The following is a 27,549-nucleotide window of genomic DNA, read 5'->3' as shown; positions in this document are numbered from 1 at the left end:
TCCTGTGGTTCAAAGGTGGACTCCATTGTTAGGAGACTTTTCAGAGTTTTAAAGGGTTCTAAACGTCTCTGAGCTTCGTCTCTTCACACATTATTCACAAAGCCTTGGGGAATTTCGAGTCTCTTAGATACTTTTTGCAGAGTCTAGGATCAAAAATGAACAGATACTAAACTCTTTGTGTTCAGGACTGATCTATAGCTCATGGGGTTTGCTTGGGACAAAAGGTCATTCGAGGCTTCCCTGAGCAAGAATAAGGCTAAAAGAAACAGGAGTGGCGGGATGAGGTTCCTGGAAAAGTTCTGGAGAAAGTAGGGCAAAGGGTATACCTCAGTCCTTTTAGTCAGCCCTGCTCTGCACCAGAAGATGGAGCCTGGTTCTCCTTTGGAGGTTCAGTGGCCCCCAAGACATCTCCCATTTTCTCACTAAAAGTTATCACTTGGGTGCACCACTCAGTCATCATGAGGCTCTGGCCCAGGTCCTTTCCTGACTTTCTTGTCCTGGACACAGGACATGGTGGCTGAGAAGCGTCACTTGCCAGGAACCTCTACAGGTTGCCTGGCCAGGGTGTTTGAGTTAGGCCAGCCCTGTGGGTCACATGCCTGGATTTTAGCCTTCATGCCCATTTCCCAATTCCTGGATGCCTCAGATTGTGAGATCCGATCATTCAAATTATGCTACAGTATGTAAGCACCATGTTCTGCCCCTCTTAGGAGAAACTTGCTTTTCACAGAAATTGTCTGCCTATTAGAAGGACCCCAGGCTTTTTGTAGAGGGAGAGAAAAGATTGTTTTGACCTTCAGGACTGGATGAACCCATGGATAAGCCTATCACCATTACCCACTCCTTCTTCCAGGTACAGCCTTCTGTGTCCAGGAGGAAGGCACAGTTTGGCACGGAGTATCACGCTTAACATTCTGATAGTACTGAGAAGCTACGGAGGAACTGAACTATGGCTATGGCTTCTCTGCTCATCTGTTACTCCTCAGGCAGTAACTTAGCACAAACATCAGGTCTGAAGGGACCGAGTCCTCACTCCAGGGGCAGGGCTCCACACCAAGCAGGTAGTGTGTGCTGACTCACTTGTCACAGTGACCTAGTGTCTTCTCCTCTTACCAAAGAGAGAACACCAGGGCAGGAGGGGAAAGTGATGTATCTGGTCCTTTAGCCAAACAGTGGTGAGGCAGAACTGAAACTCAGACTTCCTAGGGCATAGCCTGTAGCATCCTGAGTGGGTAGTGGTGAGAAGGCATGAATGGGTTGGTGTTTGGTAACCTGTAACGGGCTTCACAGCACGGGGCAAGGGGGCTGAGAACTAAGAGCTGCTGACAGTGTAGACTGCTGGGACTCGGCTGGGGGTGGGTAGGGGCAGTTCTATTCAGTCTGCTCAGGACAGAGAGCAAATCAGAAGGCAGATGAATTGTAATATAGTCTGTTGGAGAAGGGATGCGCATCTCTCCATAGGAATGTCTCCCAGGGGAGATGTTCATGAGTCAGCAGTGTTGTCTAGAAGACATTCCTAATACCACCAACAAACTTACCAGAGACTAAGAAACAAACGAGATGAGAACAAGAATGTAAGTGTGGCAGGCAGCAGCCATCTGCCTGTAGGTGAGATGGACAGCTAGGAATTAATGACGGAAACCATTTCAAAGGCCGAGAGGATGTTTTGTTTTTTTATTTAATAATAGGTTCTAAGGGGGAGGGGGTAGGTTCCTTTAACACACCCTGTTTCAAACCCAGGCAGGTGATGCAAGGGGGGCTCTGTCAGGAACCAGGGAGTCCCAATGCTGCTTTTCAGAATGGCAGAGAACTCTACACATGTTCCAGGCTTCCCCTGGGCCCATCACTTCTTTTTGAACACTTGTCGACACACCTGGTCACCGCAGGTCAGCTCCTGCAAATCAGAAAGTGTGTGAGTGCCCACCCAGACTTCTTATTGCCCAGCACCCGGCCCTCTTACTCTCTGGCAGGTGGGTGGGGCTAGAATGAAAAGGAGGACATTTAGCTGTTCTGGACAAAGTGTCCCTCACAGACTCGATCACCTGCCATGCCCTGCAGGGTAGCAGTAATTTGATTTTGACACTCAAATCGAGCCTGAACAACTCTAAAAATGAAAAATGCAGAGTAATGACCCTCTCGGGCTGGATCGCTCCCACTCTTGTGATTAAAGCGACACTGGCTAATTTATTCAAAGGTGGCGAAGCCAAGAGGAAGGAAAGGATAGCATGTCGATGTATTAGGGAGCAGTGGCCCAACACTAGGACTAGCTTCAGGAGGGCTCCCCCGGTCTGCCTATGTGGTAGCTGATGGGGTCACACTTTTCACCAAGGTGGAGAGAACTCCAGGTCTTATCTGTGTTTCACTGAACCCTGAAGGAGAAGGCTGAGTGAGCCTGAGGAAGGCCGCCATGCCCATTCAGCCAACATTGACTCTGTTCTCAGCCGCAAGTACTGTTGGGAATGGCCTTATAATTAGAAAAACAAATCCATCATCCAGGCCACAGCAGGTAGGGGAAGCTGCCAGTGCAAAATGCTGGGGATGACATGCACGTTATCAGCTGACAGGAGTAAAGATCTTGGGCAAGTTAGCTCAGATCTGAGGGGCATCTTGGTGACTTTCATGTTGACCTTAGAGCTGGGTACTTGCCTGACTCCACGAATGAATGAATGAATGAATGAATGAATGAATGAATGAAAAGTGAGTGAGTGAGTGAATGTATGAGGATGTGTTTGCTGAATAAGCCATTCATTTAGCAAATGAGTAGCCGGCTGTTTGAAAGAGTGAACCTTCTCTCACTAGTCCATTGTGGGGCCCATAAATTGCTGTGAAGATTGAAGAATGAAAAATAAAGCTGTCTGGGAAGTGATAGTTTATTGACGGATGTCAGCTATTGTCCCTTCTGTTCTATTCTAGTAACAAGTCAGCCTCACAGGAGTGGGATCAGGTCTGCCATGCCTTAGGGTGAGAGGCCAACGCCCCTCTCCCCATGCTGTCAGCCTCCCCCGACCCCCCAGTAACTGACAGATTGCCTGGTCCTGTTCTCCTCCAGGTGGCTTAATTCCAGTGCTCACCTTTCTCCCTGGCTGCTCCTTAGCAGGCTCTCTTCATTTCTCCTTGGATCTTGCTTTCCTAACTCAGCATTTTAAACTTTCTTTTTAATTGCGCTATTCACAGAAACAGCCGTATAGATTTCTTCCTAGAGTCCCCTGAGCCAGATGGCAATGGCTTTCTGACTATATGACCAAATGCATTTGGCTGGAGCTCAGGGCCATTTTTCTTGTCAAACCGCCTGGCCAGGTGAGTGCTGTACAGACCCCAGGGCTTACCAGGTACAGCTTGTCTCCCTCGACCCACTGCTTCCAGCCACGATTCTCCTTCTCCCCTTTCTGCACACACACCAGGGTGTTTCCTTCCCAGGTGACTAGGGTCTGCAAAGACAGATGTCAAGCAAATCAGACAGATGGTCTTGGGAGATCAAACGATCTGCAGCTCCAAGTCCTGAGAACTCTGCCAGGCTCCTCCCATCCCATGAGACAGAATCCTGTGTCCATGATCCCACGGACCTTACAGTCTCCATTCCTCATGTACCCTCCATTCCAGCCAAGCCGGTTTCTCCTGGCTGGCTGTATTTGCTTTTAAGGAATTTGACTCAACTATTTTATGATATGGTAAAAATAGCACTTCGAGAGCTAGTGAAGGCAAGATGATGAATTCAACTATTAACAATGGGGAATTTCTGGAAGGGAAAATACCTCAAAGTCAACAGACAAATAACCAACAGGGAAAAGAGCTGTAGCCTATCAGTAAAGACTCGATGTCCTTATATAGAAAGGGCCTCTGTAAATCAATAAAAAGATCATTAACCTAATAGTCCATGCCAACCAAGCATGTGAACCAAGGGCTTACAGGGGGAGCTCTTGTAGTCAATGGGTCTTAAACATAAGAAGAGATATTCTACTTCCTAAAGAGCAGCGGGGATGCTGATAAGACTGCTTCTCAGATCCAATTAGTCATACAGTCAAAGATCAAAGATTCAGTAACCGAGGGGAGGGCTGTGCACCCAGCTCAGGGGTGGTGAGAAGAGAAACCTTTTGTGAGGACTACTTTATATTACCTTTCAAAATACAGAATTGCACATAGTTACATAGTTTTGCTTGTGGTTTTGCTTTCATTACTCATTTTAAATAATTTTTAATTTATTATTTGTAAAGTCCCTATTTCATATGCTCTTAGTTTTGAGTCTCTCTTTCTCTCTCTCTCTCTCTCTCTCTCTCTCTCTGTTTGTGTGTGTGTGTGTGTGTGTGTGTGTGTGTGTGTGTGTGTGTGTGTGTGTTTTAAGACAGCGTCTCACACAGCCCTGGCTAGTCCTGAACTCACTGTGTGCTGAAAATGACCTTGAACTCCTGACCTTGCTGTCTCTGCCTCCCAGCTGCTGGGATTATCATCTCTGATGATGCTTAATATGTTCTTTGACCTAAAATTTCTACCCTGGGAATTTTCCTGCAGGGCTTACACCTCAGGCCCTGTCTACTGTCTGTGAAAATAAATGTGGGAAGGTTCCCTACTTAACTTAGGAGCTGCTCGTGCGGTTCTAAGTAGGTCCTGTCACCCAGAACCTGCTTGTCTGCAGGAAGCAGAACTCATGAATGCCATCCTTCATTCCAGCCCAACCGAGCTGGCCAATGGATGGAGAAGTCGCAGGCCTGCCAGTACCCAGGAGGCTGCAAGGCCCTGTGCACATACAACTCCCTAGACACCACTATTTCCCTCTTAATACCTCGGCATCTAGATCAGCCTCACTGCGCCTGCTGATATTTTTGCCACTCCACGCCGTGTCTGTGTCTTACTTCCTGTGAGCTTCCCACAGCTGGGTTGCTTTTCTTTTTTTCCTTGTGTGCACAAACCACCTGGTGCCTCTCTGGACAAAATTAGGCCAAGGACCTGACACTTGCTTCTTCTCTACGTCTTGTAAACCCAACTGATGATAAAATGACTTGTAGGGCTTTTTTTCCCTTCTCCTTGTACATTATGCAAACCTGTTTTCTACAGATTGTTAAACCTGCCTATTCCTAAAATAATATTTGACCTTGACCATAATATATGATTTACGCACAGTGTTATTCCTCCCCATTCCTCCTCAACACATCACAGAACTGTTCATTACAGCAAAGGACTGGAAGCTTCATAAAGTCTGTCAGTGGGTGGCTGGTTAAATATGGTGCGATGCTTCCCTGCCGCACAGCCACAGGGAGAGTACAACCAGGGCCAGTTGTTTAAATGCTTGCAAACGTGAGACGCTGAGCAGTGTGCATAAGGCAAGGGGACCAGGTGAGGATGTGTATGTATTCTTTTGCTAAGTCCCTGTCGTTTGCAAGGAAGTAAAAGAAATCCAGAGCGGTTATTATCCCTGTGAAGTGACTGAGCTAGGCCACCATGGTGCAAAGAACATTCCACTGTTTACTGTTGAAAAAAAAAAACTGTAGCTATCCATACAGTCACCATCCCAAAATCTAATCTTAAAATCAAATATTCTGTGCTTGGGCTGGAGTCCTAGCTCAGTGGTTAAAAGCACTGCTGCTCTTCCAAAGGACCTGACTTCAAATCCCAGCACCCACATGGCATCTTACAACTGTCTGCAACTCTTTCCAAGAGATCTGACACCCATACACAAGCATACATAAGGGCAAAGACAAAAATACCAATGTAAATAAAGTTAAAAAAATTTCTGAGCTTTCTTTAAAAAAAAAATGTCTCTGTCTCTTTCTCTTTCAAGGGCATCTGAAACCTTCTATCTCTGAAGGACTTAGAGAAGTTCAAGTCATAGGTCTCCTGGCTCCTCTGGGAGGAAGAAGTGCTTGCAAAATGCATCTGCTATTTCTCCTCATTGTCTTAGACCCCATTGCTTCCCTAGTAGATAGATAAGGACTCTTGTCTTCTTCTTAATCTTCTCTTCTCTTTCCTCCCATACTGAATTGTACCGGAAAGCCCAGTGCATGCTGACTGCACTGATACCGCCAATCACAGGCAGAGCTCAGGAACGGAGAGGCTGTTGGTGGCTGTGGCTATTGGTGGCTGCTATAACACTAAGCACAGTGGTTGGTAGTGACCACTGTCTGTGGTAGACAGTTTCTCTGAGGCAGCGTCTTGAGGGAAGCCCACCCACTCCTGCCTTAGAGGAGGGTCCCAGCAGAGGGCTCACATGACCTGCAAGGGGGGGGCATGCAATGGACACTATCTGTTTATTTGTCTATCTTCTGCATGAGGCTGAGATCCCGGAGGACAGGAAGGGGGCTCCAACTCAGCATGGCACCTGTCTCACTGACACAGGCTTGGCAGGCAGTAGGAACTTAGCAAAATTCGCAGAGTACAGAAAGGAGGAAAATGCTAGTGCAAGGGGGCCTGTCCTAATATTTCACTTTAATAACTCACATTGGGCAGCAAGACCCAAAGTTATTCTGACCCAAAAGTAAATTGGTTATCAATGAATCACTGTAATGGTTACAAGATTGTGGGCTCACTCCTACATGAGACAGTGAGAAGCGGAACTACAAGAATGGTTAAAGGAACCAACTCCAAACTCACATTTCTTATTAATTTAATTGTGTTCCCCCTTCCCCTCCTCCACCCCTCCTCTTCTTTTCCCTCCCCTTCCTCCTCCTCCTCCTTCTCACTATATCATGCATGCTGGCTTGGAACCAGCTGTGTCTTTGTCTTAGCTTTTCAGAGTGCTGGGGTTACAGCATTTGCCATCATGCCCAGCTTTTAGTTGCTGACCTCACCCCTGTGTCTGAAAAAGTTTTAAAAACAGACTCAAACTGTTTTTGAAAAATCCTGCAGCTAAGAAAGCTATAACTTTTGAGTGGGAAAATGGACAGGGTTTAGAAATGGGCAGGTTTAGGTAGAATGGAGGCAGGGGGTGGAGCCCTACTGTGACTTTGCCTCTCACACTTCCGAAGTCAGCTTCTCTCAAAAAGGCTCTTTATGTCAAATGAGATACAGGTGCCGGCTCAGTGTTCAATCTGTGAGTCAATAGCTCAACCACGGACCTATAAAAGACTACCCTATTTCTTTAAAAAATGTTTCTGAGATTATAATTATATCATTTCTCTCTTCTTTCCACCTTCCAAAACCCTTCTCATACACCCCTCTTCAAATTCATGGCCTCCTTTTCTTATAATTGTTGTTGTTGCTGCTGCTGCTGCTGCTGGCGTGTGTGCGTGTGCGTGTGTGTGTGTGTGTCTGTGTGTGTGGTATAAGTATATGAATATAGCCTGCTCAGTCTATATAATATTACTTTTATGTTTTCAGGGCTGACCACTGGGTAACCAGTGGGTGTCCTCTTCCTTGAGGAAGACTATTCCCCTGCTCTCAGCATCCCTTGGTTGCCTGGACAAGCTTTCATGGTACCCAAAGGTGCCATGCAAGCTTCCAAAGGAGGGAAGTGACCAATAGTCTTACCCAGTTATGGCATCTATGATCCACAACAACCATCATGGAGTGATAGTCCTAAGAGTGCAGTAGTGTCACACGCACTTTGACAGTAGCTAACAGCTCTCAAATTAGACTTCAGGCCACTCAACAAGAGAACAGTTCATGCGTAATACTGGAAGACAAGCCAGCCACACAGGGATAGTGAAGTCATGAACCTTGGAAGAGAACTAATATCTTAATTCTTCAGAAGTAAAATCATTTGGAAGTCGTGTCAGATTGTTCAGTGCAAATGTCTGTGTGTGCATGTGTGTGCGTGTGTGTGTGTGTGCGTGTGTGTGTGTGTGTGCAAGAGAGAGAGAGAGAGAGAGAGAGAGGAGAGAGAGAGAGCGAGCAAGTGAGCGCCTGGGAACATGATAAAAACACAAGGGACAAACATTAATAATATGCAACTCATTTTAAAAAATTATTATCATGTGTATACGTTTACATGAATTTACATGTACCGAGCACATGCAGATGCCTGTGGAGGCAGAGGACGTCAGATTTCTTGAAAGTGGAGCTACAGATGGTTGCAAGCTACCTGACACAGGTGCTGAGAACTGAGCCTGTGTCCTCTTCTAGAGGAGTTAAAGTTCTCAACTGCTGAACCACCTCTCCTGTACCCACAACAGGTAACACTTAGTAAAGGGTGCAAAGTTATTCTTTGTTCTCTCACTTTTCTATGAATCTGAATCACTTCCTCTAAATTCTAGGCACGGAAGGGATCTATTGACCTGTGCAGCCACTCCTATTGTAATGCTCGTAAGGCAGTTTTCCTCAACCGTCCATAGGAGGAGCCTCCAAAGTCTCTTGGTGCTATTTGCTCCGTTTCTGGCTGTTTTCCCCACGCCCCACTGGTCACTTCAAGTCCAATCACCTTTGAAAGGTGTGTGTGTGTGTGTGTGTGTGTGTGTGTGTGTGTGTGTGTGTGTATTGCAAACTGTAAAATCATAAAATTCATTCTGCTGAAGTCTGCAATTCTGCAGTTTGGAAGGTGACACTTTAGCTTTCTTTGCCTATTCACAAGGTTGTGTGGTCACCTTCACTAATGTATCTAGAACATTTCCTCGCCTTGTACCTACTAGCCTCAGTACTGCTTCTTCTGTCCTCCACCCCATATGCACTTGTCTGTCATGAGTCTTCATATAATACACGGTCTTTTGCGTGTAGCTCTGACGCTTAGCATGTTTTCCAGGTTTATTCACACGGTGCTAGGAATCAGCACTTCATTCGTCCTGATGGTTATGTGATCTACGTTTCGTTATGTGGATATCAATTATTTCTCTTTCGCTGATGTATGCACATACATGTTAGTATCTTTGCATGTGTGTGCCAGTACATGTGAGTGAACGTGTGTGTGCACATGGAAGTTAGAGATAAATGGTGGATGCCTTTCTCAATTGCTCTCTAGCGTACTTTTTGAGAAAGGGTCTCTCACAAGGCCTGGAGCTCACTGATTTGCTTGTACTGTCTGGGCCAGCAAGCCTCGGAGATCCTTTGGTTTCTACCTTCCAGTACTGGGATTACAGATGTGTGCTGGTGTGCCTGGCTTTCTATGTGGGTTCTTGGGATGCACACTCAGGTACCTATGCTGAGTGTCTCCGAAGCCTTTCACTTACTTCTCTATGTCTTACATGGAAATATAAGTGTATTTTTTAAGCTCTGAAGATTGAACCTGGAACATTGTGCTAAGCAAGTGGTACACCAGTGAGCCACACCTCCATCCTTGTTTTTGTATTTTTGATAAGGGGCTTTTAACTCTCTTAAAAACAAGTCGGGGTAAGAAGTGGGGAAAACATATGGTGATCAGAAGGGAAGAGGGGAACTCTGAGTCCTCAGAGTCAGCCTTATCTCTGATGTGTTTTTATAATCCTGCTCTGGACTGGTGCAGAACTGTGCCCTTCGGGGCTCCTGCTGCAACCACACCTTCCTCTAGTGAATGTCAACTTCTCTTGAAGGTTCTGAGAATGATGAGAGTTGAGAAGTGGAGCCCTAGGGGACGAGAGTGTGCCACACACAAAGCACATGAACCTGCAAATCTGTGCACAGGTGTGTGCACTCACTGTCTGTGTGGAGGGGTGGGGCTCATGCACTCCTTAAAGGGTCCTATTCCTGTTACAGGCAGTAGATAGTCCAGAGGGCACCTGTTTTGAGTTGTAATTCTCACGGGACTAGACTTTTGCTCAGTCTCTAGTCAAGTATATCTCAGTTTTGTGTGTGTGTGTGTGTGTGTGTGTGTGTGTGTGTGTGTGTGTGTGTGTGTGAGAGAGAGAGAGAGAGAGAGAGAGAGAGAGAGAGAGAGAGAGAGAGATTGATTGCTATCCCTGGCTTTCTGTTGCAGGCAAATAGACAAGTCATGGGTAAAAGGATCCTTTCTCCCTGCAGTGATGCAAAGTGATGATCTTAGAGAGGAGGGAGGATGGACAGGGTGGAGGTCAGAGGTAGGGTGGGGGTGGGGTGGGGCTAGGTGTTGACAAGTACAATTTGTCAGAACCAGGAAAGGCCAGCGGGACGTGACTTGTTTCAGGAAGAGGAAATTCTCTCAACCCCTCAACCCCGTTGCTAAAGAACAAGTCAGAGAGGAGAGGCTTAGCTTTCAAGAAGCCTCGCCTCACACTGCAAGGAGCAGGGAAACAAATCAAGAACTGATTAGCCTGGAACCGTGGAGAGATGCAAACCTTCAGAGGCGGATTTTCCCATTAGTCCTGGAGTCTGATGAATTGGCTTTCTGGCCACAGTTCAGAAAAGACTTGTGGACCCACCACCTGCAGCCCCACAGCGAGGCCCACAGCAAGTCCTAATGGGCCTTCTTGGGGCTTTTTACTTCAGGAAGGCTCTGGTGGACAATCTCCAAAATACTTTTTGCTCCATCCCTTTTTTTCAACTCTATTATTATTATTATTATTATTATTATTATTATTATTATTATTACTATTATTATTATTAAACAAAAAGCATTGAATCTAATTTTGACTGACTGAAAGATGTGCCCTTCTCTCCACAGAATAACAGTGTTTCCTCCTGAGGCAGATAAGAGGGACTGGCTACTCCTTGGAGCATGGGAAAGGTGTTAAGCAGTACTAGAATACATTTAAATCACTACTAATTAATGATTAACTTTTATGGTAAGCACACTTCTGGTGTTAAGTGTGTGTGTATGTGTGTGTGTGAAAGAGAAAGAGAGAGAGAGAGAGAGAGACAGACAGACAGACAGACAGACAGAAAAAGACAGAGAGAATAAGTAAAGATGTTGGAGGATTGGTTAATTTGATTCCCAAATTAGCACTTGTTGGAATCTCCCTTGCTGCTGCCCTCACTCCTTCAGACAAAAGGTCTGTCCATCCAACAGCCAGCTGGGCTGCCCTTATGACAGCACCGGCCGCCTCAAACATTCCACCAATGCCTTGGGAAGGGTCCTGATTTGAACACTCCATGAATGTCTTGATGATAACACCTAACTTCTCCGGTTCCCAAAGGTTTGTCTTTAACCAAGCTCGTTGGAAACAGTTGGTACCAGACCTTGTGCTATCCCAGGCTTTGGTGACGTCTCAGGGAACCTGCAAAGTTCCCACCTCCCCTGGTATCCTAGCAGAGTGACTGGAGCTAAAGTGTCAAGACTGTGATTGGTCATGGCACCCCTTTCTCTGGCTCTCTAAGCAGGCTCATTGGAGAGCTGAAATGTAAGGAAGATTAAAAAACAAAAACAAACAAACAAACAAGAAAAAACTGGATAGAGCCACATGTTGGAAACTCTCACCCTGGACACCAGATTTTCAGAGTCTATCAAGTCTTTAGAGACAAGGATCTCAAAGTCTTGGGCTAAAGGCTCTAACTTCGGTCAGTGTTAAGGGTTAAGAAATCCGGACTTCTAACCTACAGGGCGGCTCTAACACCTATTGGCTAAGGGTCCCCATTCCTGAGACCTGTACATGGTCAATGACATTAGAGGGAAACACTTACTGCTGGTCCTACCTGCCTACAGTTGCCATTTGCTATAGCCAAACACTAAGGGAAGTAAAATCAGCCAGAGAAGGGCACTTGAAGAGCCTCTCCACTCTCCATGGTCTCTGTCTTGGTAGAGAGAAAAGACTCCTGCTAGCCAATTGCTAATACTTCCAGCCCAGGAAAGGAACCAAAACTGAGTCCCTCCCTTTGGGAGAGATCTGAGACTTGGGAAGAGCTCCTGGAAGAATAAGACAGTGGCTTCCCCTGGGAAGAGGCAGCTGTGGTGAACGGCCAGAGAAGGGTGGCAGATCCCGTTTCACTCACTGTGTCATCCCAAGGGGCTCGGCCTTTGCTGGAGATGAGGGCTCATTTGCCAGAGATGGTGTATTGAGCTCCATTCTTTTCTGTTTAGGAGCCTGGTAACCAAGTTGGCACAGAGGACGCTGTGAATGTCCAGCCTTGTATAAACTATGTGGGCATGAGCAGTGTAGCCAATGGCTGCCCTTCCAGCTTTTCTGTATAAGCCCCAGAGCTATAATGCCAAGGCTGAGGAAGGAGAGTATTTAAATAGGACTGAGATGAAATCTCCCTACTTCCTGTTTGGAGGGTCTTGACTAGGTATAGTTTGATTTGGACAACCAAAGACTGGAACAGGGAGTGTGAGGAGTAGTCTGCTGGGCAGTGATTCACACAGCAGCACAGAGGAGCTACTGTTGCCTCTACGTCTCTTACCCCACATTTGCTTGATGCTTGGCAGCTTCCGTTTTATCTGGGTAAAGGCCTACTACCTTTAGACTCAAGGCTTAGAGAGAACCCTTCACCTTCTGGTGAGAGTTGTTTTTTTGTGTGTGTGCTTTCAGGGTTGACCAGTGAAAATACATAGCCCCCTCACATCAATGATGTGCGTGTTCCAAGAGCCTCAGTGTAATCTCGGGTAGAATCGAACCCTATGTATTCCATGGAGCTAACATGGCGACCAAGTGACTGGTGGGCGGGTGATGTACATGGGGTAGAGAGGCTGGAGAAAGAAATGACTAACATCGTGGGCAGGATAGGGCAGGCAAGGGAGACTGCATCATGCTACTATGACGTACACTTTAACCCTCAGGGGTTGTTGATTTCTGGACTTTCCCACTTTCTGCTTTTGGACTGCATGGGTAATGGGACCTAAGGGAGGCGAGAGCTTGGCTAAGGGGGTTACTGCATTTCCAGTGCTGGACGCTGGCCTGAACCTCCTGCAAGGTTTTCTAGATAATGGCCTGGGAGTTAGGACAGAAGTCACAACAAGGCACAGAGACTGGATTACTGACTTTCCTGGGTCTACAGAGTTTTATCCTTATTTCATCTGCACCATGATTTTCTAAAAGGAGATTTGGCCAACTGGATCCTCTGAAAGTTGAGTGTTACATGTCAAAACACCTGAATTCTTGGGAACGCCTTTAAAAAGTCAAACAAAACAAAACAAAACAAAACAAAACAAAAAAACCACAAACCAAACAACCAAGCAAGTACCAGGAGGCCTGATCCTTTCTTGGCCAGAGCTGGCTGAGCATGGCTGCCTCTTTATACCTGGGTAATCTGCTTGGGTGAGCTCTGTAGTTATTCATTTCCAGGACATCCTGTCTTGCCCTCTTTCAGCTGCTCACTCAGCCATGTAATCTTAATGTCTCACATGATCTGAGGCCTCTCCTGCCTCCCTTTCCTGCCTCTTCTTACTTTGCCCTTCATTAATTACTCATTACCAACCTCACTAAGTCCATTCTGGTCCTGCTTACCTGAGCCCTACCTGAGCCTTCCTGGGCTTGTTGCACATGTGAAGCTAGAAATCCAGCCTCCGCAGGAACAGGCAGTGAAAACCTGCCCACCCACACGTACCTTGACGTTCCGGCCATCCAGACCCTTTGTGTGTTCGTCAAACTCCACCCCCACTGTGAAATCTAGGTCATAGTTGCGGAACGTGCTGTTGGTTTTTGTCTTGAAGTTATCACCGTCTTGAACGATGATCTTCGTCTGAGTCAGACGCACTGCAATCTTGCGGGTGGCAAAATCAATATCTGTTGGCAGAGGGAGTAGGGAAGGTTATGATGTGTGCAGCCAGACTCATTCATTTCTTTAACAAGGCAAAGCGCTCAGGACTGGATACGCCACCTTTCTTTACATACATACATACATAGAAGCAAGAGTTAGTTGTCTTACACAGGGCTCTATCATGGGTTTGATTATTCTACCCCCCCCCTGCCTGCTAGTTTTGCTCTATGTGTCCCCCACCAGAACCAGCCTTAGGTCTATGCTCATGGTAGATGCTCAGAGAATACGGATTTGTTAATGGAGGAGTGTGGTCTGGGACAGTGGTCACTAAAGCCAGGACCCTGGACCACCACCAGCAGCAACAGCAGCAGCAGTCAGTAGCAGGAGTAGCCGTGGAACAAGAAATCCCATTAGAAGTGTAAATCTTTCCCACTCACTTTGTGCACACCACAGTTTAGAAAGACTGGCACAAAAGAGTGAGGGCAAGGGGCGGATCAGTCCCAATTTCCCAGCTATGTGACCTTACAAAAGCTTTTTTCCCTTTTGGAGCCTCAGTTTTCTCCTGAGAAAATAAATGAGGATGGAAAAGCTCGTTTCGTACCGAGGAGTTCATGAGCTTGATGGGAAAGGCTGTACAAGGTACCCAAGTGCTTGCATGTATTCATTGCACACGGGCCTCCTTTGTTGTCCTTGTCTGTTTAGGTGACCCAGGGACCAGAGCAGCTTAGCCCAGAGCAAATGTTTCAGAGTGTATTTATATAACCCTACCATACCAGATCCTATAGCTGTAGCTGCCATGGGGTCCTTTATCCTGCCTGGTGGGACATTTTCCTGGTTGGGCCACCTTCCTCTCTCTAGTTTGCTTGGTCAGTGGCTTTTGCTCAAGCCCTCCACGCTGAAGCCCTGGTTGTACTCACAGAGCTCCAGCAGTCATCATTAGGATGTAAGAAAAGGATGCTGTTACTCAAATGAAGGAAAGGGGAGTGCCCCAGGCAAACTACTACAGAAGAATGGAAATTGTGGGGAAATTGTGGAGAACAAACTCTTCTTTAGCGAGCAAATCTACATTCACTCTGTGGAGGTAGAAATCGCAGCCCAGAGGATTTAGATGGTGGGACTCAGCCTCACCTGGCTTCACAGTGTCCCTATAAATGTAGCCAGTTCGTCATTCATGGCTAAGGCTCCCCAGGAAAAATTACTGCTTGTCCTGGGCTGCCTAGAAGAGTGGATCGCAGCAAAAAAAAAAAAAAAAAAAAAATTGCTGCTTGTCCAGAGTTGCCTAGAAAAGGGGATGGGGGTGGAATCGGCCAGTTGCTGAGGGAACGGGTGTGTCCTGGAAACGGCAGCCGAGTCAATCTTCCTGACAAGGGCTGGGAGAGTGCTATTAGGGCCCCTATGCAAATGGAGACAAGCACGGCTTCGCCTCCAGATTGAAAAATGACTTGGCCTCTTGGCCACCCTTTAGCGTTTGCACAAGCCAGTTAATCATGTCACCTCTGCTCCACCCTGGGGAAGGCAGTCAAATAGTCTGCTGGTGGATTTCTTGTTAGATATTTCTAATCCAAAGGGTTTAAACGTAGCTATAGAACATAAATGTGCACACACACACACACACACACACACACACACACACACACACACACACACAAGTACTTTCTCTTTGAACTCTGCAGAGGAAACTGTTTTCGGATATGATATTTTAACACTAGGGTTATCAAGTTTATTTTATCTGTTTTTCTGTATTAAAGGTACCCCTGAGCCTGATTTATAGCCAAGTGAAGTGAATTTCTACCTCAGAAGGAAGGGTCCAGAGACAAGCTATTTCTGAGCACTACACACGGCTTATGCCTGCTGCTGTGGAAGAACAAATCAACAACAGCAAAGCGACTTTATTAAGCATACTTTTCATAACTGCCTTTTGAACAATGCGGGCCATAAAGCTGAAATACGAGCGGGCCACCCAACATTAAAACGCCTGGTAATGTGCTTGCGAAGAAAGCTAAAGTTGCAAGCTAAAAGGGCAGGTGCACTTTGTAAATTAGAGAGCGGAGATGCCCAAGAATCCATCACGGGAAATCCGAGAGCTGCTCAAAGTGCAGCCTCAATGGGCTTTGAACCTGGACTCCTTAATTCTCAAATCATCGGCACTTCCAGGCAATAAGGGGAAGTCGGGTGGAAGAGCAATTTTCTCTTTTTTCCATACCATTTTCTCCTCCAGAGGACACGTTCAGAGTTCAGAAGGGAATTAGACCGGCCCCTGCCTGTCTCTTCCTTCATTCCTCCCTGGGTATTGCAGGCAGGCTGGTGACTCTGGGCTTGCACTCTGCACCCTTAGTCCAATGTTCTCCAATGGGATAGAGGTCAGGGATACAAGTGTCCATCCAGCACGTGAAAGTGAGACCAGAGGAGGGGAAGCATGCATCATTGTCCCCTGGCCTTTCTGCCTCAGTACTTTTCCATCTCAAAGGCCAACCGGGTGTCATGTAGGGCAATTAAGACTCTGGTGATTTGAATGATGTCATTGGCTTGTCATTGGCAGAAATCCAGAGCTATGCACAATGACCTCGTTCTTAGGCCATCAGACACTGACGGAGTGTCAGTCAGGGACCCTGAGTAACCCTCTTACAGTGCTTCTGAAGATGCTGTCTCTCTACTTTGGATATTCCCATTATTCCAACAAGCTCTGCTCAGAGTAAAGTCCTCTCCCACCACCGCCTGGCACCCTGCCCTGTTCAGGACAATAAGAAAGGGCTAACATGTTATTAGAAGAGCCAAGTTGGGTTGCTGTCTGTGCCCTGCCATCTCCAAGTCACATGTGTCCCTAGGAAATTCCCCTATCTCTCCAATTCTAATTCCTCATTTTACCAAGTAGACAATATCCCTTCTATCCTCAGGCCCAGCTCCAGGCTCCAGGTCTTACATATCCATATCTATGAAAAGCTCGGATGTGTAGTGAGTATATGAAGCCAAAATAGGAATAACAGAATTCTTGGTCTAACCTCTGCCTATCTCTCCACCCTCAGCCTCTTCTCTAATCTTCCAACTGTCTGCATACTGCCACACTCCAGCCCTCCTGTCGTGTACCTTCTTGGACACACACAAACCTTTTGCACTTACCATCCCTGGCTTCAGGGACACAGCTGAGCTTCAAGCTCTGACCTTAAGCACTGTCAACTCTTTAAAAAGTCATCTTCCTTGACCTTCGTCCCACTTCACACACTGTTCTTTTCTGTTTTCTTTAAAACACGCGCATCACCTAAAGTCATCTCACACGGTGTCTGGTGTTCTCTGTCAGTACCCCTGTCTTCCTCCCACCAGCCAGGAGATGGATTCCACCAGGGTATCCACCAGGGACCATCCTCTTAGTAACCATTCCATCCCCAGTGACCGGAAGAGTTCCCGATGTGTTGTTACACCTGAGTTAGTTAAGATGAAATAAAGAATATAAGACTCTAGCAAGGTGCTCATTGCGGTATGAAAATAACGTGTGCCCCCGATTACCACTGACGGGCCACTGGGAGCTTTTGGGTTTGTTACCCGGCACCTCACAAGTACAACAGAGCAGGAAGAAAAACCAAATGCAAAACAAAAGCTAGAACAGGATTTTGCACGTTGCAGATGTTCAGGAAACATTTTTTGACTGAGAGCATTCAGCAGGGTCTGATTTCTGTCTCTAGGGATACCCCTTTTCTGGTGCTGAGCTTACTAGAAACCTAACAGGCTGGTTTTTTTTTTTTTTAAACTCTGCGTATATTGCTTTAAATGAACAACAACAACAACAACAACGACAACAACAGCAAAGGTGTCTTTTTACATCTTTTTACCATCTTATAGGAACTAAGATAAGATTTTCTTTCCCAAACAGGGGCAATGTATAGAATAAAAGATCATCAAAATCTGACCCTGCCCAGATAATTTTAGGATGCACCCTGTCACCATCTCTAGCGACAAGGTTATAAGACGATTGTCTGTTTTCAGGACTGCTTCCTCCCAGTCTTTGCTACCCAGTCTCCATGTCGAGTCTCTCCCCACTGCTCTGGCTATCCCCATGCCCACCCTTCTTGGCCATTTTTCCCATCTTCCATGGCCATTCCACCACCCTTCCGATTCCGTGTCATTGGAGTCAGTAAGTGGCTGCCTGAGTTAGTGCGGTGGCCTCGCATCCTCCTGCCCTGGAGGCAGTCCTTTGTCCTTGGAGGATGAAGTTCACTCGTGGTACACAGTGCTAAACGTCCTCCTGTGTCTTAGGCTCCCTTCTCTCCTTCCCCTTCAGCTCTGGTATCCCATGACTGTGACTCTGCACGTGACCATGGCCAGGCCCAGCCCCATCTCTGCTTGGATTCCTTCACTTCCGCCACCATCCTGTCCTGAAGAACTTGGGACGTCTTCACTGCTCCCTTCTACTGGGACTTTCTTGGCTCTGCTTTCCACTTAGTAACTGTGGACATTTATTGGCCAGGGTCTAAGATTATCTGGTGTCCCCTCTATGACAGACTGAATATTTTTAAAATAGTGGCATCTGATCCTATCTGTCTTACACTGTGGCTTTAACATTCTTCTCTCAGAGGAGTGGGGTCTCTGGTGCTTCCCCATGAATGGAGAAAGGGAATGTAACGCTTGGGCCAACAGAATACAGTGAAAGAAATACCTAGTGGTCTCTGACAATGGGTCACAAAGGCCATACCCCTCTGCCTCCCCTCTCTGGACATAGCCACATGCTGTAAAAATCCCCATACCATATAAAGAGACCAACCATATAGATGTCCTCAGCCAAAGCTAAGTGAGGTCTCAGCCACCAGGCAGCATTCCCTAGCTGGAGTGGAAATGGCTTCAAGAAGGCTCCAGCCTCACTCACTATCCCCTTGTGCTGGATGAGAGCTCTTAAGCAAGGACCACAAGAGAAATCTACTCAACCCTAGACCAATGAGACATAGCTAAAGATGACTGTACTTAGATGACTATATGTACTTCGAATCACTTTTTCTTTTACAAAGTAACAACATTTGGATGAGACAATCTTGGTGGTCTGCACCCGCCTGATCTCAAGAACAGAGCAGCGCAGGTCCTACCACAGACGGTACATTCCCTGCTTCTATAAGCAGCTGCCAATGCCTCAGTGTGGCGGGTAGGTAAGCCTCTACCTTGGGCAGAGTTGATGGACTCTGCTCAGAATCCTCTTTTTATAGCTCTACCTGGCCCTTCTTTGGAACTGAAGAGATCTCTTCCACTCCTCGGTTTCTGGCTAAAGGAGGACCTTAGGGCATGAGAGAGTCTTTGAGTGATAAGGTTTTCAAGCTGCTTTCTTCAGGGTCAGAGAGAATCTAGCAAAGCCTTGGAGTGCCCAAGGCAGGAGAGGAGTCACCACTGAATCATTCTGGACACTCACCCTTGAGCTCTTAATGACTTTGATAATTTGAGGTAAACTCAAAGGTTGCTGTGACATGTCATTCTGCTGAGACTAGTACCTGAGTCAAATGTGGAGGAGAGTGTTATCGAGTGAGCCACTGGGCTATTAACAAAGCCAGGGTGCCGCTAGGAGCAGCCTCTCAACAGTGTCCCTTCCTACGGCACAAAGAACCAGGCCCCCCAGAGAAAGCCAATTTCCTTATTGATGGACAGAGTCGAGGTCCTGGAAAGCGGTGGTTCCTAGGCAGAGAACAATGTCACACCTGATAGTATTTACACATCTGGGGATTTGCAAAGCTCTCTGCAATGCTCACCCCAAATGCCAAGTGCACAAAAGGGCACCGAAGACAAGCCTCATTGATTTCCCAGACTTGGGAAAGCAACCTTGCCTTTCGGTTGGGTGTGGCAGAAATTAAACAGATCAGTGGAGCTGCTCCTGGCAGGTTAGACTGGCGGGGGCAGCCACTCCTCATCTGCTTTTGGCCGAGTCTGTTGAAGACAGCGATCACTGCCAGCCCTGCCCCACCCATGGGTAGCTGAAGGAAATCAGGTGTCTTGCCTCCGTGCTGGGAAAGTGAGTCTGCATAAGGTATTTATGTGCACGGTGTTGTGCTGTCATCAAAGCAGGGCAAGTCCTTACGACCCTTGAGACAGAGCATCTGGGCAAAGCAGTCACAAAGACACCCACATTCTGTGTTTAGCTAGAGCTAGCTCATGTGGTAGCTCAGACCACAAAGTACCAGATGCCCCTCTACAAAGCAGGGACCTGCTATGAAGTCTTCAATCAGTCTGCTCATTAGAGTGAGATCGGTCTAACCTGACGTTAGATTGCACATTATGACTAAAGCCCCAAGAGACGGCAAGCAACGGAGGCTAAGGATTAGGAACGTCAACCCAGAAGTATCTAAACGTCCCAGCCAGTCACAACCTGTAAGTCCCTTATGCCCGTTGAGGTGCAAGCTTGTGTAAAAGGGGAAGCCAGAGATAGAGAGAGATCAAAGTGTAGCCTCAGTGGAGGACGGGAGTGCTTTCCACCTTCAGACCGAGGCGTTGGACTTTAGGAGTCTATCCAAGGGGCCAGGTACTAAAGCAGAACTATCTCTAAAGTCAACTAGGAATTTTTTTTATGAAGTATTATCATTGTGTGGATGTACGTGGGTGGTGTGTAGGGGGGAGGTTTGGTGGCATGCACATGCTATGGCATGCATGTGGAAGTCGGGTGACAGCTTTTGAGTTGGTGTTTTTCCTTCCATTATGGGTTTCAGGGGTTAAAGTCAGGTCCCGGGGCTCGTGTGCCAAGAGATTTTTACTCGCTGGACCATCTTGCTGGCCCTGGAATTGATATCATTTAAGCAAACAGCAAAAGGCATAATAATCTATATATGCCCAATAATAATTTCTGATAATCATCTCTGTTTCTGGCTTGTCTATGAAACACACTTATGAAACCACAGTGCTTCTAAATAGCTTGTGTGGTAAGAGTTTCAGTTGTTCAAACTCACAGACGTACCCAGAACCAGTAGAGAAACCACAATACAGGTGTCGCTGTCCCTATTTGGTAGATGGGGAAAGCGTGACCCTGAAATGTCAAGAGCCTTATCCCATGTCACAGAGGACGTCTTGGGGATGGCACGGGCTGTAATTACTCTGGGCTTGCTCACCTCGTCTATACGATAATGTTTAAAATTATGCTTCTGAACTATGCCCTAATTGATTATGTCTATAAGCCCAGAACCCCATTTCCATTAGCCACTCATGCCACTATACAGGAGTGCAACAGGAATATTTCCTTCTTGCCTAGGTCCTGCTACACTCCATTCCAAATTGATTAGGTAGCTTAACCCTACTAGACAGATCCCTAAAAAGAGGATTTTGGCCTGTCTTTCTTTCTCTTTAAAAAGGTAGGCTTTTTTTTTTTTTAAACAAAGTCTCTGTACATTGCTCTGGCTGTCTTGGAACTTACTATGTAGACCAGGCTGGCCTCAAACTCAGACACCTCCCTGCCTCTGCCTCCCATGTACTGGGATTAAAGGTGCGAGCCACCATAGCCCAGCCTTGCCTGTCTTTCTTTAGTTGCAGAGGAAGGCCACACAAGCCCGTTCTTAGAGACAAGTGTCATCATTAGATCCAAATCACTGGGACTCTGCTGCCATATGCAGTCATTTCTCTCATACGTGTATGGCTCCCCAGCATGCAGGGGTGTAACTCTGTATGTGAGGAATTTCAAGGTAGAAAGGGAGACCAGGGTGCTGTTGGTGGCAGGAGTTCAGTAGCTAAGCTCCTTGCCCAGTGCCTGGTGGTTGCCATTATTTGGAGGTCCCCTGTGTCTACTCACTCTATCTTCTTCCAAGTACAGCCCACAGGTGGACAGGACTACATGTTTCTGCCAACACCAGGAGAGACCTACAGATCTGTCCTGTCACTGACTTGGGACACAAACAGATTAGTAGGCCTTGGCCTGGAGCCCAGTGTGGAACGTGGATAGGCCGTGGGTGAGTTAAGTCCTGTGACAAAAGACCCTCTCAGCCTCTGAGAGCCCGAATGTCTCTAGGTAGAGAATTGGATGGGTGGTCCTTCAGTGTTTCCTGTGTCAAGGCTGAGGAAAACTCAAGCAGGAGTCATTGGTAGTGATGTCTGACTCAACTGGTTATCTGAGATGGTGATGGCGAGGCAGGAGAGTGACTCTGTTGTCCTCTCGGGGTACACTATACCAGTCCTGGTGTGTGTGAGTGTGCATGTACTGTGTGTGAACACATGTGCACATGTATATGCATCGTCTGTTCAGTGTGTGTTTTCTGTCATGCACGCACTGTGCAAAGGACATTCTAACCTCATCACATTTATTATTTCTGGGTAGGAAAACGACCTCAGAGAGTTCCCAGGACTTAGGTGACTTTGCACTGTATAACCCTGGAGGGAGGGTTTGCATACAGCTCTGGTAAGCCCCACACTAGCACCTCCTCGAGGACCAGTCTGCTGTCCTCCTTGTCTCCCAATCCCCTTCACCTCTTACCTAGGGCCTTCATGTAGCCTTCAAAGTTCTCATTACTCTCCATTTCCCAGGTTCCATTCTGGTCCTTCGTCATGATGGCGGCCTCTGGTTTGATGCGGACGTTTGGTGACCGTGAAGGAACAAGCTGCGGGGAGACTGTGTTAAACGTTACTGCTTTTATAGCTTAGTGGACCAGGTGTATAAAGATAACAGAGTCAAAGGTCATAAGCCCAACTCAAAGGAATTGCCCTTGCCTTTGCAAAGTTCAACAGGTCTGTAGGCAGTCCAGGCACAAAGTCCTGCTGTTGCCAGGTACGTGTGTCCCAGTGATCTCCGTGACACAGTGCCTCGGAGCAGCTCATTTTAGGCTGACTGGACTCCCACAGAGACCCTGGCCCCACACAGAACATTCTATACAGTTCCAAAGGAAAACAAACACTCAGTATTTGCCCCACACATTCTGCAGGACTGCAGAACCAGGCCTGCCCACCACATAACCAGCACTGGCTTGGCTAATGAAGCCAATGATGGATCTCACATCTGTGGAGCTGTCTTCTCTGCTGAGCCACACTTCAAGTTCATTTTGTCTCAGATCACAAAAGCTCTATGGGTTATATTTAACAGACTCCCCTACACACACACACACACACACACACACACACACACACACACACACACACAACTCTACAGATCAGCAAGGCTCAGGGAAGTTAAACGATAAGCGCAATGGTGACTTGTAAAAGACAGAGACAGGAAAATGAACTGTGACCTGTGACCTGTGACCTGTGACCTGTGACAGCAGAGTGGGACACAAAGGACCTTTGGGGATTCATTGTTTGCCCTCCACATTCAGATTTGAGCATTTTAAAACAGTCCCCCGACCCCCAAACACCACAGGTCTTGCATGCATGAATATAAGGAAAGTTGGCCTGGTTGCAGGGGAGGGGCTGGAGACAAGAAGGTCGGTTAATTGTGGTGAGCTGGAAGCCTGCATGTAATGGGCATGGGGAGAAGGAGGTGTGGGTGCTGATGAAAGACAAGAGAGGGAAATGTACAGGAAACCCAATCTCTTGAGGGGCCAGTGCTTCAGTGAAGTTGCATGAGTCAAAATATGACGAGACGAGAAATCCTGTGTCTTCAGCTCAGACTCTGCATGGGTTGAAAGAAGTCCTCCACCTTGGCCTGGATTTAGACTTTGAATTTAGATTTCCGGGCTATTCTGAAGGATCTAGTGTGGGAGGGTCGCTAGTGGGAACACGCATTTCAATCCAGGACAGACAGAGTTCTTGGTGGTAAAGACATGTCAAAAATAGTTTCATGACCAGAAAACATTGTGAAGCTAATTGCCAAGAACAAACACCCCCGGAAGTTCACAGATTTCCAGGAGTTTCAGATAGCAATTAGAAAACAGATTGAAAATCAATAAGGCAATTCAAAAATCACTCCAAAACTTCAAAAGGCATAAAGTGATATTTAAAAAAAAACAGGATTACAGTCAGGTGTGATGGTACATGCCTTCAATCCCAGCACTCTGAAGGAAGAGGCAGGTGGATATCTATGAGTTCCAGGCCAACCTGTTCTACTAGCAAGTTCCCGGTTAGTCAGGGCTACACAGTGAGATTCTGCCTCAAAAAATATTGTTAGTAATTCAGAGATCAAAAGTATGGCTGCTAGGGTCTACACATACCTGCACTGAGGCACACGTGTTAATATAAAATACAGAAAAAAAATTTAAAATATAGAGTTGCTAGAATTAAAAGGGCAATAGATGATCTGAATAGTTTATTAAATACAGCCAAAGAGAATATCTGTAAAATGGAAGGACTGAGAACTTTGTGCAGAGGTTACATACACTGCTTAGTTTTTGCCAATTTGACACAATCCTGGATAGGAACCTCAATTGAGAAATACTTGCCTCCAACAGATTATCCTGTGGGCAAATATGGGGGGCATTTTCTTGATAAATTATTGATGGGGGGGCCCGGTCTTCTGTGGATGGTGCCACCCATGACCAGGTAGGTTGTATAAGAAAGCAGGCTGAGCAAGCCAGGGAGAGCAAGCCAGTGAGCAATGTTCCTCCATGTTCTCTGCTTCAGCTCCTACCTCGAGCTTCCTGCCTTGAGTTTTGCCCCGACTTCCCTCATTGATGAGCTGCAATGGGGATGTGTAAGCCAAATAAACTTCCTCAAGTTGCATTCGGTCAGACTGTCTTATCATAGCAAGAGAAAGCAAGACAGTACTAACACAGAAGATAACCTGGTGAAAACTCGGGGGGAAAAAAGTAAACCTAAGCAGATAGAAAACAACAGATGATCTACAAAAGAACAGCAAAGCAGCGGGATTGGCTTTAGGCTTTTCAACAGCCCTGCTAGAATCTGACAATGGAGTGGGACCCTCCCACAATGAGGGAAAATATTCTTAAACAAGTTCTAAGCCCAGGTTGCCAATCACTCAAATATAAACACACACACACACACACACACACACACACACACACACACACACACGTCAGCCCATCAGCTTCAGGACAAAGTCCAAATCAAACCATGAGACCAGTATATTTATGTCGGGTGGCGATGCCAGCAACAGGAAGGACCCAGTAGTTCCTGCATCGGGTTTCCACCTGTCAGCCTGCAAACCTCGGTGTCAGAATGGTTGAGCAGAACGAAAAGGCAACTGTTGAAATCATGCCCATTACCAAACTTTATCCCATCCTAGAAAAGGCACTGAAAGCTTGTCAAGGACTTCCTTGTTGAAGTGAATTACCTGGGTATTTCTGGTCAGTGTTGGCTCCTTTCAGCTCAACTTGGCTGGCTTAAGTTGAGGTTTCAATAAAGGAGCCCTGCCTACCTTGTTTGTCGTATGTGGCTTGGCCTTATCTCCTCTACATAAGATCCCATTGTCTTGTATCATGATCCGATCTGTGTGTCTAGTCAGCTGTTCAGACTATTACCTTTATAACGTTGGCAACTAAGATGCCTTGTGATACAGCACAGGTAACCAACGCTGTCTACAAAACACTGGCGTTTTATTATCGTCTATGGACAACTGCTGGATGCCTAGGATGGTACAGAAGGCTTGGCATCTTTGTCTTCATGGTGCAGCTTTCCCCTTTCTCAGCCTTGGCTCCAGAGCTCATTCTGCTGTCTCCCTCTGGAACAGCCTTGTGAGAAGTGAGCCGGAGTGGTGCACCATGGTCGTGATTAAGGGGCCCAAAATGGGTTCACAGATGTTTAAAGATTCTCCTGAGAATTGACGAGGCTCCTCTGGAGTCACGGTTCTTGAGCTCTGGCCAGCCTCCAAGTCATCTGGAGGGCACAGCAGAATGCAGGATGCTAAGCTCCTCCCTTAATGAGTCCAGGGTAAGGCCCAGCAACCTGTATTTCTACAAAGTCCCTGGGGGGCCACTGCCACTGCCCCAGGACCACAAGTGAAAATTATGGTATAACAAAAATTGAACAAAGCATCACTTCCTGGCTTTGACCTCTGAACACTTATCTACCTTGAGTTTTGCATTTATTCTTTGGTCATTGTAAGACAGACAGACAGACAGAGACAAAGACAATGAGACAGAGAGTGGGTACATATTCATGAGTGTGTGTGTGTGTGTGTGTGTGTGTGTGTGTGTGTGTATGCTCTTGTGTGTAGAGGCCAGAAGATGACAGATGACCTTGGACATAATCCCTCTTCGGGGACCACTCTTCTTACTTTTGTTTTTTTTTTTAATTAGAATTCAATTTTATGTGCCTATGTATTTTGTCTGAATGCTTGCCTGTGCATGAGTTGTATGCAAGATGCCTGTGGAGGCGAGAAAGGGTATCAGACCCTCTGGAACTAGAGTCACAGATGGTTGGGAGCCACCCCCATTGAAGCTGGGTCCTCTGCAACAGCAGCCAATGCTCTTAACCCCTAAGCCGTCTTTCCAACCCTACCCATCTGGGTTGTGGACATAGGGTCTCTCACTGGCCCAAGGCTTGTTGCTTTGGCCCAGGTGACCCACAACACCTCCAGCACAGGGGTGACAGATGTGTTGCAATGCCTGGTTTTTCAAGAATGGCTCCTGGGAATCCAATTCAGGTCCTCATACTTATGTACTGGAGACAGTATCATCTACTGAGCCATCTCCCAAGTCCTGTCATTTAAAACATTTAAGTAGCGAAAAAGAGCCCAAGGCTCTGAGAAGGGTTCCTGGCATCTAGTAAGTGTCCATCCAGGATAGCAGCAGTGAGGTGGGGCTACAGCCCAAGCTGCTGGCAAGGGCCTGGTTCATCATCAACCTTCCAAGAAACCAGAGCTTCCACGGGTTCGTGTCTCTGACAGAGGTGAACCAGGAGGAAAAGTAAGGGACAGTGAGTGAGAAAAACAGTGGCCACTTAAGCACTCAGCCATTCACACGTTCCAGGAAGATCATGTACCTCAGAAGCAGTAACAGAGCCCTAATTTCCAAAGTCCAATCCTAGTCCACCCTCCCTCTAACTCTGACCACCCCTGTGAGCATCCCATTTTGTACCTACTTGCCTTGATGGAATCCCTCAGGTGACTCGAGCCTAGAAAAAGTTACCAGCCATTACTAACAGGCAAGGAGCTTCCTGGAGAGCAAAGAAAGAAAGGCAAATGTGGCTTTCGGTGGAAGGTTGAATCTGAGATCAGTCAGCCAGCTGAGAGTGAGCTCAACAAAAGGCCCAGGTCTACGTGAAGCCTTCACAGCACTGAAATCTGGCCTAGGGAGGCTTCCTTTGCCAGGGCAGACTTGCCCAGACCTGCCCCGTTCCTCCCCAATCTACTTTGCTTTTTTCTTCCTCCTTCCACATTGCGTTTTGTTGTGACTCACACATCCTAGGCAAGTGTTGCATCTTTGAGGTCTTCCCAGCTCCCTCCTTCCCTCAGAAGGAAGATGTTATATGTCCTTCAGAATGAAGAGGGCTCTGTGCTGGATGCTCCTCAGGGTCTCCGGGAAGACACCTCTCCTCTGAGGCAATGCCCCTGTGACTTTAACCTTACTGCGCGTGCTCTCTGTGGGGATCAGAAAGTCTATTGGATTTGTCCGCTGGTCACAGGAGAAAGGGGACCTGGGAATTCGTTGACTACAGGCAGTGTTGGGCCTTGTCTCAGCCTTTTATGTATCTGGCACCTTATCTACTTGTATTCCGGAAGGCAGAGCAGGACAGCAAGGTCACAAATTCTCATTTCCCCCAGGGACCCGGGTATGACATCGCTCTGGTTCTCAGTGGTTCCTTCCCTTCCATTATTCTGAAGTCTAGAGAAAGCAGGAGCTGAAAGCTTCAGTCCGAACAACCACTTTCCGTAGGGGTGTTCCTTAACTCTCCAGGGAGTGCTTGGCAATTGTACCCAGTGGAAACTTTTATGCCCTGCCCTGGTCCCTTCTGCCAGACCCAAGGAATGCCTGACCTGGTGGGATCCATTTATCTACTGTCTCTGAGGGTTTAGGGACCACCTCACTTTCCCGTTTGCCTACAGGGTGGAAGCCGGGAGCATGCAAACACAGGAAGATGAGTGCTGCTTGCTTGGGGTGAGATCTGGGTGGGTCTTTCTGCAATGGTAAGCCCTAACTCTCGGTATCTCCTGGAGCTGGAAGGACAGAAGGACTTTGATTACCAGTGGTCCTGTGAACTATTAGCAATTCTTCTTTTCAAGACTTCAAGCTAAATAAAAGCGTCAGTGAACTGATCAATAAGATATTGGTCCAT

General features: G+C 46.9%; 1 protein-coding gene across 7 annotated transcripts; it reads right to left on the bottom strand.

Annotated features, from left to right (window-relative positions):
- Positions 1-1,644: 1,644 nt before the first annotated feature.
- Rbp2 (retinol binding protein 2) lies at positions 1,645-27,147 on the bottom strand. 7 transcript variants are annotated; one of them, XM_087560484.1, is made up of 5 exons: positions 26,356-27,147; positions 21,863-21,997; positions 13,291-13,469; positions 3,327-3,428; positions 1,661-1,894 (listed from the first exon to the last, which is right to left on the bottom strand). In XM_087560484.1, the coding sequence occupies exons 2-5, from the start codon at positions 21,933-21,935 to the stop codon at positions 1,844-1,846; spliced, it is 405 nt and encodes a 134-aa protein (XP_087416610.1). In that variant the 5' UTR covers positions 21,936-21,997; positions 26,356-27,147; the 3' UTR covers positions 1,661-1,843. The 7 variants fall into 7 exon arrangements, with proteins under 7 accessions (NP_036772.2, XP_087416610.1, XP_087416613.1 ...); XM_087560487.1 differs by having other exon boundaries at positions 21,863-21,986; positions 26,356-26,570; XM_087560488.1 differs by having other exon boundaries at positions 26,352-26,564.
- Positions 27,148-27,549: the final 402 nt, after the last annotated feature.

Source organism: Rattus norvegicus, chromosome 8 (genome assembly GCF_021556685.1).
Source record: "Rattus norvegicus strain SHRSP/BbbUtx chromosome 8, alternate assembly SHRSP_T2T, whole genome shotgun sequence".
In the NCBI taxonomy this organism is placed as follows: Eukaryota; Metazoa; Chordata; class Mammalia; order Rodentia; family Muridae; genus Rattus; species Rattus norvegicus.
Note: the sequence above shows the minus strand (reverse complement) of the source record. Positions and strands in the feature narration are given on the sequence as shown.